This window comes from Lycium barbarum, chromosome 5, assembly GCF_019175385.1.
Source record: "Lycium barbarum isolate Lr01 chromosome 5, ASM1917538v2, whole genome shotgun sequence".
In the NCBI taxonomy this organism is placed as follows: Eukaryota; Viridiplantae; Streptophyta; class Magnoliopsida; order Solanales; family Solanaceae; genus Lycium; species Lycium barbarum.
Window position 1 is genome coordinate 142,601,120 of NC_083341.1, and position 13,923 is coordinate 142,615,042.

Sequence of the window (13,923 nt, forward strand, 5' to 3'; positions counted from 1 at the left end):
TGATTGCTTTATTTTTAAAGATGTCTCTTAATTATTGAACCTTCGTGAAGGTATGTCCTTTTTGGTGTTTATGGTTACTTGAATGAATAAAGGCCCACTGTTATTGTTTGGGGATGGGTCCTAGAGCAAATAATATGGCGTTCGATGAAGATGTTCAACTATTTGCCCTTGGTTTTATCAACTCAGCCATTGAATTGGGAGGCCCTGCAGTTCGCAGTCACCCCAGATTGCGGAGTTTGGTCCAGGACAAATTATTCCGTAATCTAATGCAGTTTGGTTTGTCAATGAGTCCGTTGATTCTTTCAATGGTCTGCAGTATCGTTCTAAATCTGTATCAGCACTTGCGTACTGAACTGAAACTACAGCTTGAGGCTTTCTTTTCCTGTGTGGTCCTGAGACTTGCACAAAGTAGGTTTGGGGCTTCATACCAGCAGCAGGAAGCAGCAATGGAGGCTCTTGTTGACTTTTGCAGGCAAAAGTCCTTCATGGTAGAAATGTATGCAAATTTGATTGCGATATCACGTGCAGTAACATTTTTGAAGAACTTGCAAATTTATTATCTAAGAGTGCATTCCGGGTGAACTCTCCGTTGTCTCCCATGCACATTCTTGCTTTGGATGGTCTGATTGCTGTTATCCAGGGAATGGCTGTTATCTAAGAGTGCGCATTCCCGGTGAACTCTCTGTGCTTTTTGTTGTGTTTTATGCTTCATTTCTAATACATTTGAACTTAGTATAATTTCCGTAGATGTATTATGACTTATCAGTGCTATGAGATGTTTGAACTTTTTAATTATAAGCTTTATTTCTTATGATGAATGTTTCTTTGTTTTTGTATCTGTCTCTTAATTATTGAACCTTGGTGAAGGTATGGGGTGTTTATGGTTATTTGAATACTGTTATGAAGGCTTGCTTCTGTTGATTGGTCTTTCAAAATGCTATTAATATGTCCCTTCTTTGCTTTTCTTGAGTCTTTTTTCACTTATGCTAATAATTTTTTCCGTATATTTTTTGTATTTTCCCCTTGCTTCACCCTTGCTTCACCATCATTTCCAACTTTCCTTTCATTTTCTGGTAATCTCTTTTGTGCGCACTCCTTTATCTTCATTCATATTAATAACAACCAAGAGTTTTGTTCATTTGTGAAAAAATGATAAGGAGTTTCATAGTTTGTGAAAGTTCTCCACATTTATAATCAAAATCTAGCAGTTGAAAGAGAAAGATACACTCCATAAGTAGAGAGTTTCTTTTCTTTTGTTTTTTTCCATACTATTAATATAGTAGGCGATACAGTAAACACATATATGCACCGGCTGTATATATCAATCAACTCAAATTTACCATGATTAAGGAATTTAATGAAGTGAAACTATATGTTAACGAACTATGGTTAAGTCATAAATGATACTCCTCTATTTGTAAATGGTATTAAAAGTTCATATGTAATTACATTTAAAAAGACGTTACAAAACGTGATGTTTCAAGCAAGTTTGCGCGCGCACCTGGTGTTTTTGTCTATCAAGGCTACAACAGATGAGAAGAAATTACCTAGTATTTTTTGTCTCTGTTGGGCTTTGAACCTAAAACCTCACGATGTTCAAGTCACTCCATTGACCATTAGGCCACACCCTTGGGCGCTATAAATAACTTTATTTAAAAATTATAATTTCCATCTATGTTAAAATTCAGTGAAAATAGAATCTCTTGCCCTCTTACAATTTGAATAGAAGAAAATGGTTTTTTCAAATCTCTTATGTGTTTTTTTCAGATCTTATGTGTAAAAAATGAAATCTCTTGTAAAAAAGTCATAAAACTAAATGAAGTTTGTAAAAGACCAAAAATTCAATTCACCAATTCATCTCTTTATTTCAATTTATGTGTGTTTTGAAACGTCACTTTATATTCTACCATGACATGTTTAAGATCACACATTCATATGTCATTTTGACACTTTTTTTACTCCCTCCGTCCCAAGAGAATTGTCATGATCATATTACGAGAGTCAAATTAACTAATGTTCGATCTGAATTCGGACATGAAATCTTTAATTTTTCTTCGTTGAAATAAAAATTACATATTTAGAAATAACATAAAAAGATATTATAAGTTACGATAATTAACAATTCAAAATAGTTAGAAAGTATTTGACAAAAATTATAATCAAAGAAAATATTCTTTGATTATCCAAATAGGAACTATGATAATCTTTTTGGGACAATGGGAGTAAATTTTATACTAGTCAAACTATGAAGCGAGTATAATTTGTTAATACAATTACTTGTATATTACTCCCTCCAGATTAAAAAAAAAATCCACTTAACCTTTTTTTCTTGGATCAAAAAAAAATTTCACATATTAAATCAAGAAATAATTAATCTTATCTTTCCAGATTTGCCTCTATTAATCCCAATGTCTATTTAATTAGGGGTAGTTTAGTCAATTTTATTTTTTTCTTGGAGTGAGTAGTTTCTTAAGGGGCGTGCAAATGACTAAGTAGACTCTTTTTTTTTTTTTTTTTTTTTTTTTTTTTTTTTATAGGGAGGGAGTACAGTCGAACCTCTATATAATTGTCATTCGTTATAACAACATTTCACTATAGCGGCTTGATTTTCTCCGGAACCAATTTTTCATGATATAATTTACTTCTCTATAACAACATTCTGCCTATAACAGCAATGACATCCATTATATCGGTGCACTCTTTGTAAAATTACCTCTCTATAACAGTTATACTCAAATAGCGTGTAATAATATTTTGTGAGAAATCTATTATGTGACAACAAAAGTGTCGATTAATAGCCTCAACCTACTGCTACTTGAAGATACAAGAGTCAACTGTTAAGCACTTAGACATCCTTCAAGGGAAAACTATTGAATTTTCTTTTGCTGAAAGTTTGGACAAAATTCTTTGTCAGTTCAAGCGTTATATTATCACTAAGAGACTAGAATTTATGAAGCAAACTACAATTGTAGAGTAAAACTTGAAATATTTAAATTCTAAATTAATTTAACATTTAACATGCATATGTTCCATAAATTTTAATTCTTTATATGTGTGGTACAACTAGTTATGAATTTAGTAGTAATTTATTAGTATTTTTAATTTTTAATTTATGAGATATAAAAATCAATTGAGATTTTAAAATTTACAACTATATTTTTTTCGTTTATAACAAACATAAAAAGTACAAAAAGTTAATCATTTGCGTACTTTTATTTATAACAACTAAATGAGATCTAAATATCGAATGCCAGTATACATGCAAGACAACAACTCATTATCCCACCTATGAAATTTCCCGACAAACGCTGTCAAAACAGAGAGGTTTGAGAGTATATACCGTTAAAAAACATTATTTTGTAAAAAAAAAAATATTATACGAAAATTATGAATTTTCTGTCACTATATATAAAGTCTTGTCTTTTTATTCTCATTTCTCGATTTTGTTTCTCTAGTCATCTTCAGCTATAGATCCACATACTGGTAACCTTTTTTTTACTGTCTGTTCTTCAATTTAGCGCACTTTGACATCTATATGCTTCAATTATTCACATTTTACTAGTATAAATAATAATTGTTTTGATGATCAATTCGAAGTACAGCAGTTTGAATATAAGTTGTGTTTGTTTTGTAAATAGTTTCACAAAAATAAATAAAATGCTTAGAGTTGTTGACATGTTGTTTAGTTGTTTGTAGTCATCAATTTGGAGAATTTGTTTTTTTTTTTTTTTTTTTTTTGGTGTTCAAATTAATGATTTTAGATTGATATGCTTCAATTATTCACATTTTAATAAAAGGAATAATAATTGTTTTGATGATTTTTGTTGATCAGTTCTCAGTACAGCTAAGTGAATATAAGTTGTGTTTTGTTTTGACAATATTTCACAAAATAGAATAAAAGGCTACTGTAAGAGTTGTTGACATGTTGTTTGTAGTCATCAATTTGGTATTTTTTTTTTTTTTGGTGTTCAAATTAATATATGCTTCAATTATTGACATTTTACTTTAAAAAAAAATTGTTTTGAATTTTGATGACTTTTTTTTTTTTTTAATCAAGTCTCGGTACAGTAGTGTGAATATAAGTTGTGTTTATTTTATAATAATTTGACAAAAAGAGAATAAAATGTATAGAGTTGTTGAGTTGTTTGTAGTCATCAATTTGGAGAATTTGGTGTTTTTTGGTGTTCTATTATTCACATTTTACTGATAAAGTGTAATTATTTAGATGATTTTTGTTGATCAGTTGTCGGTATAGAAGTGTCAATATAAGTTGTGTTTATTTTATAATAATTTCACAAAGAAAGAAATGTATAGAGTTGTTGAGTTGTATGTAGTCATCAATTTTGAGAATTTAGTACTTTTTGGTGTTCAGTTAATGGTTTGGATCTCCAACTTTTTAGTTTCTGATCTAAAAGTTTAAGATATACGGTATACCATCTAGTTAAGACTTGAAAATTGAGGGATTTTTTTTTTTTTTGTGGCAGTAATATGATGATTGGAGGACGAGACTTGGCCCAACAGTAGAGTTGCTCCACTGGTGAGCTGAAGGTGGGAAGGTTGTGTACTGTATACGTCGATACTCTCCCTATCCCGCCACTATCAAGAGAGCACTTCATGCGCGTGGTATGCGTCTTTCACTTGTGATGGTTGACTTTGTTATTGACCACATTGCTAAATGAATTGTTAATCTTTCACTATGTGGACGTCTTCTTTATTGTCTATCCCAAAAAGAATGTCAATTGACTTGAGGAGTCCCACTTGTTCTAGTTAGTTGTGGTAGTTGATGGAATTTCGGGTTGATTTCTCATATGGTCACTCAACTAATAGTTATTATCTTAGAAAGTCACCTTTCTTCTTGATTCTGTTTTTCTTCAACAAAGAAAGTGACTTCTGAGATAATAACCACTATTAGTTGAGTGACCATTTGAGAATCAACTCATGGAATTTGAGGAACTCTTGTACCCTTTTTCGTTTTTCTTTTCTCTGGATGAGTTTTTCTGGCCCAGGGGATGTGTGAAAGTAATTCAAATGCTTATTTGTATTGCTTTTCTACTTTTGGCAAGAAATGTAATGAAATTTACTCCCTCCGTTCATTTTTACTTGTCCCTTATACTAAAATTAGATTTTCCTTTTTAGTTGTCCATTTTAGCCAATTAAGAAAGATTTATTATTTTCTTTCAATATTATCCTTAGCGTTAAGTAACTATATAAAGTATTAGTAGTCAAACTTAGATTTCCAAGACATAATTAATAAGGGTAATTTAGTAAAACAAACCCCTAATAGATAACTTCTTAAGATGAGTGCCAAGTCAACAAGGGACAAGTAAAAAGGAACGGAGGGAGTAACGATAACTGGATCATATACCAGTGCCAGATTCATACCCAGATTCAAAATTCACAAACCAGTCCCTGAAAACTAGGTGAGTGGTCTGTTTTGCTTAGGACTCTAACTGCCATCACTATACAAAATTGAGAAATTTCAGTAGCAGCCAGCGACATAGGTAAAATGCACTTCCAGTATAATGTGATGTTTTCTTGCTGGGTATAGAGGGCAGAAAACTTTCTGCTTTTATGCATGTGCATCAACTTAATCATCCTTTGTTGCTAAGGCAGTCTTTCGGCAAGGAGAATGGACAATAACCAGATTAGGTATTGTGCCTCAGAGTCTTGATGACTCTCTTACTCATTAATCACATTATATTAGCATATTTCAGCCTTACATGTGGGGATCTGGTATTCCTTTTTTATTTCACTAATCCAAGCTCCCTGTTGTTTGGTGTATAATTGACTGTAGCAAGATATAACTTTGTGGTAGAATCAGTGCTTTTTTTCTGCATAGTATTTGGCACAAGGATGGAATGCAAGCAGAGTGAGGGGAAATGGGGTGTGGTGGTGGTAAAGCAAATAGGGGACTAATCTGTAGTTACGATGGCGCCATAAATTATGCTGCAGTGTACAATGTTGCTATGTTTCAATCTTTTAACCAAATAACTTTTGGTTTGGAAGGGATCAGTTATCTATCCGCTACTATTGTTTTATCTCCTCCTGAGAAAAAAAAAAAAAAAACTATTGTTTTATCTCCTGCAATTAAAGATAGTACAAAAGCGGACCTTGGCTTGAATCTATTCCTTTTACCTTTGAGAACTCTGTGAACAATTACATGGTATTTATATTGTAAAATATTCAGGATCCATTTGGTACCTCATTACTCTCTCTGAGAAGTTAACATACATGTAATATAACAACATTCAATTTTACTGCTGTATTTTACAGACCACGAGGGGTATAATTTGACTACCTTCTAGAACAATCCCTGCGAAGCACGTCCTTGACTACAAATCCAGAATACAATCCAATTGCACATTTTTTCGAAATGGGGCGTTTAAGGCCACAATCTAGTATCAAGGCAATTGAAGAGGAACCAGAAGATTGTGAGACAATGTCTCCCAACAAAACTGCTATAGCTTCTATGATTAACTCTGAAGTAAGTGCTGTTTTAGCAGTCATGAGAAGAAACGTGAGGTGGGGTGGTCGTTATGTTTCAGGAGATGATCAGCTAGAGCACTCTCTGATCCAGTCTCTTAAGACATTGCGTAAGCAGATATTTTCGTGGCAGCATTCAGGGCAAACCATCAGTCCGGCCTTATATCTCCTGCCATTTCTGGATGTTATTCGGTCTGATGAAACTGGGGCACCAATCACTGGTGTTGCATTGTCTTCTGTTTTCAAGATCTTGACCCTCGATATTCTTGATATTAATGCTGTCAATATTGAAGATGCAATGCACTCTGTTGTGGATGCTGTGACTAGTTGCAGATTTGAGGTGACAGATCCTGCATCAGAAGAAGTTGTATTGATGAAGATACTTCAAGTTCTTTTGGCATGCATGAGAAGTAAGACATCGGTTGTGTTGAGTAATCAGCACGTTTGCACCATTGTCAACACCTGCTTCAGAGTAGTTCATCAAGCTGGAACTAAAAGTGAGGTCTTGCAGCGGATAGCACGACACACCATGCATGAACTCGTGAGATGTATTTTTGCACACCTTCCAGAAGTTGACAACACACAACATTCCTTAGTTAGACGGCACGGTTCCACCAAAAACGAGGTACAGGTGCACCTTTTTTTTTTTTATCTCTGAAAGTTATCCTTTGCTGCAGTCTCTAACGTTATATTTCCCAGCTATTGACTTGGCAATCTAACAAAGTATCCACAATCTCCAGTCGTTGGACCCAAAAATCAATAAGAAATGCGAAACATACTATATCAAATAGTGTTAGGATTATTCTCATGAACGGGGGGTGATTGAGTGGTTGAGGCATAGGAGTAAAAGTCCGGAGATCCCACGTTTGGATTCCAGCGAAAACACTCAGTTGTGAGCGCTCTGCTCCAGCCTTGGTGGATAGGTTTATCCAGTACCTGTGCTTGTGATATGTAGTAAATTAGCCATTGGATAAGTCAAGGTGGGCGCAAGCTAGTCCGAACACCACCATCATTAAAAAAAGGAATCTTCTCATGGACCAATCTTGCCTTGTGGGCATCATCTGATGAAAAAAGAAAATGGGTTGACTAAGTTCTTCCTTTCAGCAAACTTTGCCTTTGCATTTTGTACACATGCATCTTTTTTTTTCCCGCCGGGGGGGGGGGGGGGGGGGGTGCAGTAGGATAAATTGAAGTTAATAGGTTTCTATGAAGCTAATGTAAATATGTTAGTGCTAAAATGGGGATCTTCACTTGAATGAGGTGTTGTCTAGAGATGTCCAACTGGATTAAATAGAGCATGGATACGGTGCATTATATCTGATCTCCTTTTTGCTCAGCAGTCTAGATTGATCTTGTATTTCCCGTGCATTGATATTTTGTTTTTTGTTCCCTTATTCTTCTACCATATGTGTTCGGAGCATTATATGTTTGAATTTCTTCTTACATAGGTTGCTGGTATCGATAACGAGTACAGTTTCAGTAGCAAGTCGGAGAATGGGAGTGGGCCCTCTGAATATGATACACCACCTTCTGGAGGTTTCACTTCTTCTGCTTCCACAGGTCTGCTTAGCGGTGTTACAGAAGAAGGCATGGTCCTGGGTGATAACGGGAAGGATAGTGTTCCATATGACCTACATCTAATGACTGAACCGTATGGAGTCCCATGCATGGTTGAGATATTTCACTTCTTGTGCTCTTTGTTGAATGTTGTAGAACATATAGGGATGGGTCCTAGAGCAAATACTATGGCGTTCGATGAAGATGTTCCACTATTTGCCCTTGGTTTGATCAACTCAGCCATTGAATTGGGAGGCCCTGCTATTCGCAGTCACCCCAGATTATTGAGTTTGGTCCAGGACGAATTATTCCGTAATCTAATGCAGTTTGGTTTGTCAATGAGTCCGTTGATTCTTTCAATGGTCTGCAGTATCGTTCTAAATCTGTATCAGCACTTGCGTACTGAACTGAAACTACAGCTTGAGGCTTTCTTTTCCTGTGTGGTCCTGAGACTTGCACAAAGTAGGTTTGGGGCTTCATACCAGCAGCAGGAAGCAGCAATGGAGGCTCTTGTTGACTTTTGCAGGCAAAAGTCCTTCATGGTAGAAATGTATGCAAATTTAGATTGCGATATCACGTGCAGTAACATTTTTGAAGAACTTGCAAATTTATTATCTAAGAGTGCATTCCCGGTGAACTCTCCGTTGTCTCCCATGCACATTCTTGCTTTGGATGGTCTGATTGCTGTTATCCAGGGAATGGCTGAGAGGATAGGCAATGGATACAATAATTCAGAATACACTCCAATAAATCTAGAGGAGTATACTCCATTCTGGATGGTTAAGTGTGAGAACTATAGTGATCCTGAGCATTGGGTACCATTCGCACGTCGACGGAAGTATATCAAGAGAAGGTTAATGATTGGAGCTGATCACTTTAATAGGGACCCAAAGAAAGGTCTAGAGTTTCTTCAAGGAACACATCTATTGCCGGAAAAACTTGATCCCCAGAGTGTGGCTTGCTTTTTCAGGTTCACGGCTGGGTTAGATAAGAATCTCGTTGGGGATTTCCTTGGAAATCATGATGAATTTTGTGTTCAGGTGCTTCATGAGTTTGCTGGAACATTTGATTTCCAAGACATGAACCTAGATACTGCATTGAGGCTGTTTTTAGAAACTTTCCGGCTGCCTGGGGAATCTCAAAAGATAGCACGGGTGCTTGAGGCATTTTCAGAGAGATACTATGAGCAATCTCCGCAGATTCTAGCTAATAAAGATGCTGCTCTGTTGTTATCGTATTCTATAATAATGCTCAACACTGACCAGCACAATGTTCAGGTAAAGAAGAAGATGACAGAGGAGGATTTCATCCGTAACAATCGGCACATTAATGGAGGTAATGATCTTCCTCGTGAATTTCTATCTGAATTGTACCACTCAATCTGCAACAATGAGATCCGGACAACACCAGAACAAGGTGCTGGTTTTGCTGAAATGAACCCAAGCCGTTGGATTGATTTGATGCACAAATCTAAAAAAACTTCTCCATACATCATGTGTGATTCTAAAGCCTACCTGGACCATGATATGTTTGCAATAATGTCGGGCCCTACTATTGCTGCTATCTCTGTGGTGTTTGATCATGCTGAACATGAGGATGTCTACCAAACTTGTATAGATGGTTTCTTGGCTGTTGCAAAGATTTCAGCGTGCCATCATCTTGAAGATGTTTTGGATGATCTAGTAGTATCTCTATGTAAGTTCACAACCCTGTTGAATCCCTCATTGGTGGAGGAACCTGTTTTAGCCTTTGGCGATGATGCAAAAGCAAGAAAGGCAACTGTTACAGTTTTCACTATAGCAAACAAATGTGGTGATTTTATCCGTACTGGCTGGAGAAATATCTTGGACTGCATCTTAAGATTGCACAAGCTTGGCCTTCTTCCTGCTCGTGTAGCCAGTGATGCAGCTGATGACTCAGAGGCATCTTATGATCCAGGACATGGGAAACCCCTCCATAATTCATTGTCTGCTGCTCATTTGCAATCCCTAGGTACTCCCAGAAGATCTTCAGGACTTATGGGCCGATTTAGTCAACTCCTTTCTATAGATACAGAAGAGCCTAGGTCTCAACCTACTGAGCAACAACTTGCGGCTCATCAGCGCACACTGCAGACAATTCAGAAGTGTCAAATTGATACCATCTTCACAGAAAGTAAGTTTCTCCTAGCTGATTCCTTGTTGCAGCTGGCAAGGGCCCTCATATGGGCTGCAGGGAAACCTCAGAAGGGTAGTAGTTCCCCTGAGGATGAAGATACCGCGGTGTTCTGCTTGGAATTGCTGATTGCAATCACTTTGAATAATAGAGATAGAATAGCACTTCTTTGGCAGGGAGTTTATGAACATATTGCTCATATTGTACACTCAACAATAATGCCTTGTGCTCTAATTGAGAAAGCTGTTTTTGGACTACTACGCATCTGTCAAAGGCTGCTTCCTTATAAAGAGAACTTAGCAGATGAACTTCTCAGATCATTACAACTTGTAACCAAGCTTGATGCCCGGGTAACTGATGCATACTGCGAACAAATTACGCAGGAAGTTAGTCGGCTGGTTAAAGCAAATGCTCAACATATCCGATCTCAAATGGGATGGCGAACTATCACTCAGTTACTTTCTATAACAGCTAGACATCCAGAAGCCTCGGAAGCAGGATTTGATGCCCTACGTTTCATCATGTCTGATGGAGCCCATTTGTCTCCAGCTAATTATGTTCTTTGCATCGATGCAGCAAGAAGTTTTGTAGAGTCTCGTGTTGGACCAGCTGATAGACCTGCTCGTGCGGTGGATCTTATGGCAGGTTCTGCTGCTTGTTTAGCACGTTGGTCCAAAGATGCCAGGGAAGCTATGGCGGAGGCAGAAGCTTTGAAGCTGTCTCAGGATATAGGGGAAATGTGGCTGAGGCTTGTACAGGGTCTGAGGAAAGTTTGTCTGGATCAGAGAGAAGTTAGGAATCATGCTCTTTCATCCCTACAAAAGTGCTTGACAGGAGTAGATGAAATTTACCTTCCACATGGTCCCTGGTTGCAGTGCTTTGATATTGTCATTTTCACAATGCTGGACGACTTGATGGAGCTCACATTACAGAAAGATTATCGAAACATGGAAGAGACACTTATTCTTGCCTTGAAGCTGTTAACGAAGGTGTTTTTACAGTTGCTTCACGAGTTATCTCAAATGACCACCTTCTGTAAACTCTGGCTTGGAGTTCTCAACCGGATGGAGAAATACACGAAGGTGAAGGTCAGAGGTAAGAAAAGTGAAAAGCTTCAGGAGCTAGTCCCTGAACTTCTTAAGAATACCTTGGTTGTAATGAAATCTAAGGGGGTACTTGTTCAGAGGAGTGCTCTCGGTGGAGATAGCTTGTGGGAACTGACATGGTTGCATGTGAATAACATCGCTCCTTCTCTGCAATCTGAGGTATTCCCTGATAACGAGTCTGGACATGTAGAGTCTGACCAAACAGACATAGGTGAAAGTGCATATGATGAAACTGGTCCAAGTTGAGAAACTACTGAAGCTTATCGCTGAGTCTGTTAGATGAGTTACACTTATGTCCAAATTTAGGGAAGGGTTTGCATATTTTTGCCACGATATAACATACATAGAGATGAACATCTGCTCACTTTCTCCCTGAGGAATTTGAACATGATCTTTCTCTGATATTGTATTAGATTGAGTATATTGTACAGAATGTAGAGTTCTAACATAGTCTTTACCCTGTAGTAGTGTTAGACTTATTGCACAATATTCCCTAGGTCAGCCTCAGAACTCTATAAAGCTTCCTCGCATGAAAATTTGAAATATCCACTGTTTGATACGTTTGCATACCGTTTGTGTAATTTGGTCATGGGGAGTGTTTTCCACTTTTTGCCAGTGTAACTCGAACCTTTGACCAACTGGTTGGAGATGGAGGTTGCTTACCACTGAGCTAACTCATCTCATACCTTTACTTTTGATTTTATATGTTAGCATCATTTTGTGGTCTGGTTCTGGTTTCCAAAGCAACTACACTTTTTTCTGCACAATTGAAGATGTGTTTATTATAATGTTGGGAGTCAAAAGGTCCTGGCTTCGTCTGATTGACTTAATGCCAGAAGCATTGGTCCCATAGCAAAAGTTTTAGGGAGAAATCTTGTTTTTTGTTTTGTGGGGCTAAAGGAGCATACTATTATTAAATACTAAAAAGAGTCATTGCAGATGGTACTGCTCTTAAGAACAAAAGAATTCCCAAAGCGAGCCAAAATATTACATGTACTAAGAGTCGTCATTCTAGTAGAGATAATTCCATTCCTATCTTTGTCTAAGAGGGGCAAACAAATAAATTGGGTAGGTAGATGTATAGTAGATTCAAAATGAGCTAGCTTCTATCCTTCCATGGCTAATATGTCTGTTATTACATTAATTTCTCTGAAGTTACGCCTGTCTGTTATTACCTGCAATTGTAAACTAGAGAAGTGTAAGCATAAGTAGTTTGGTTTAGCAGCTCCAAAAAACGTTCTTAGTCTTTCTCAATCTCCAAAAGGAATAGTCCTTGCAATTCAACAATTTTTAGGCCTTTGTGGAGGGCCATGAGTTCTGCATGTGTATAGTTTGTTTGGATAATTAGATTAGGCTTCCATAGTATCCAATTGGTTCAATTATCTTTGTAATTTCTGATAATTCCTCTAATTCTACCATTACCATATTTATATTTCGTTGAACCGTCTGTGTTGAGTTTGTAATATTCTTTTTACGAGGGATCTAATGAATACTAATGTGTTTAGAGAGCTTAGGCGGATTCTACATATTCACTCGTGATTGCTAGCTAGAATTTAGGAATTACTAAAATTTAGAAAGTTATATGTACTAATGAGTCTTTTAGAGTAATTGAGTTTGTTACAAGTAGGGGTGTACAAAGTAAACCGACAAACCGCACCAAACTGATAAACCGAATCAAACTGAGAAAAAAACCCGATTAGTGGTTTGGTTTGACTTGGTTTGGTGTTGAAAAAAAAACCCGACCATAATTGGTTTGGTTTGGTTTGGTTTTAGCTAAAAAAAGTCAAACTGAACCAAACCAACCCGACATTACATGTATTCAATTTTTAAAATATTTTATACATAAAAATATTTATTTGTAATGTAATTTATAAATATTTTTTAATTTTTTTTTGTAGTTTTTTTATCTATTATCATATTATTCAAGCTTGAAATTAGAATATTGAATGTGAATAGGTTTTATATCCTATGGATGTTATTAACTCATATAAAGTCCAAACCAAAATCAATTCAACACTAATACTAACAAAAGAAATTCAATTTACCACTAGGAATGACAATAATGTAGGATATATTTCCTTTAGTTTGCATAATTGGTTTAGAGAGTGAAAATATATTACTTAAGTTTTTTTTTCTTATCATGTAATTAATACTTATTAGCCGTACTTATTTTAGGATGACTTAGTATTTTTAGATTATGGTCATTTTCTTTATGGCTTATTAATTAGCAATATTTATTTTAATCGATTTTATTATCTTTTGTTGAATATTTTAGTACAACGTTATCACTCTTCTTACATTTTGTGTTATTTTCTTATGAAACACTTTAATTACATAGTTGTATCTTACTAGGACTAAAGAAATATTTGAAGTAAAAGTTATATATTTTGTATCAAGACTATTCCGAAAACAACCCGAATAACCCGAGAAAATTCGAGGTTGAAAAAACCGAATTTTATTGGTTTGGTATATAAATTTAAAAACCCGACGCAATTAATTTGGTTTGATGTTTAAGAAATTCGAACCAACTCGATCTATGTACACCCCTAGTTACAAGCCAAAATTAGACAATGTTTGATATTGTTACAGACATTTTATTTAGTTTTACAAATAACGACAATAA

General features: G+C 35.9%; 1 protein-coding gene across 1 annotated transcript; it reads left to right on the top strand.

The window, feature by feature from the left end:
- Positions 1–3,366: 3,366 nt before the first annotated feature.
- LOC132642032 (ARF guanine-nucleotide exchange factor GNOM) lies at positions 3,367–11,969 on the top strand. Its single transcript, XM_060359263.1, has 4 exons — positions 3,367–3,483; positions 4,485–4,623; positions 6,274–7,108; positions 7,932–11,969. The coding sequence occupies exons 3-4, from the start codon at positions 6,374–6,376 to the stop codon at positions 11,544–11,546; spliced, it is 4,350 nt and encodes a 1,449-aa protein (XP_060215246.1). The 5' UTR covers positions 3,367–3,483; positions 4,485–4,623; positions 6,274–6,373; the 3' UTR covers positions 11,547–11,969.
- The last annotated feature ends 1,954 nt before the right edge of the window (positions 11,970–13,923 follow it).

Coding starts and splice junctions, on each gene's coding strand:
- LOC132642032 (XM_060359263.1), top strand. CDS start 6,374: ATGGGGCGTTTAAGGCCACAATCTAGTATCAAGGCAATTGAAGAGGAA. Junction 7,109..7,931: donor ACGGTTCCACCAAAAACGAG/GTACAGGTGCAC, acceptor CTTCTTACATAG/GTTGCTGGTATCGATAACGA.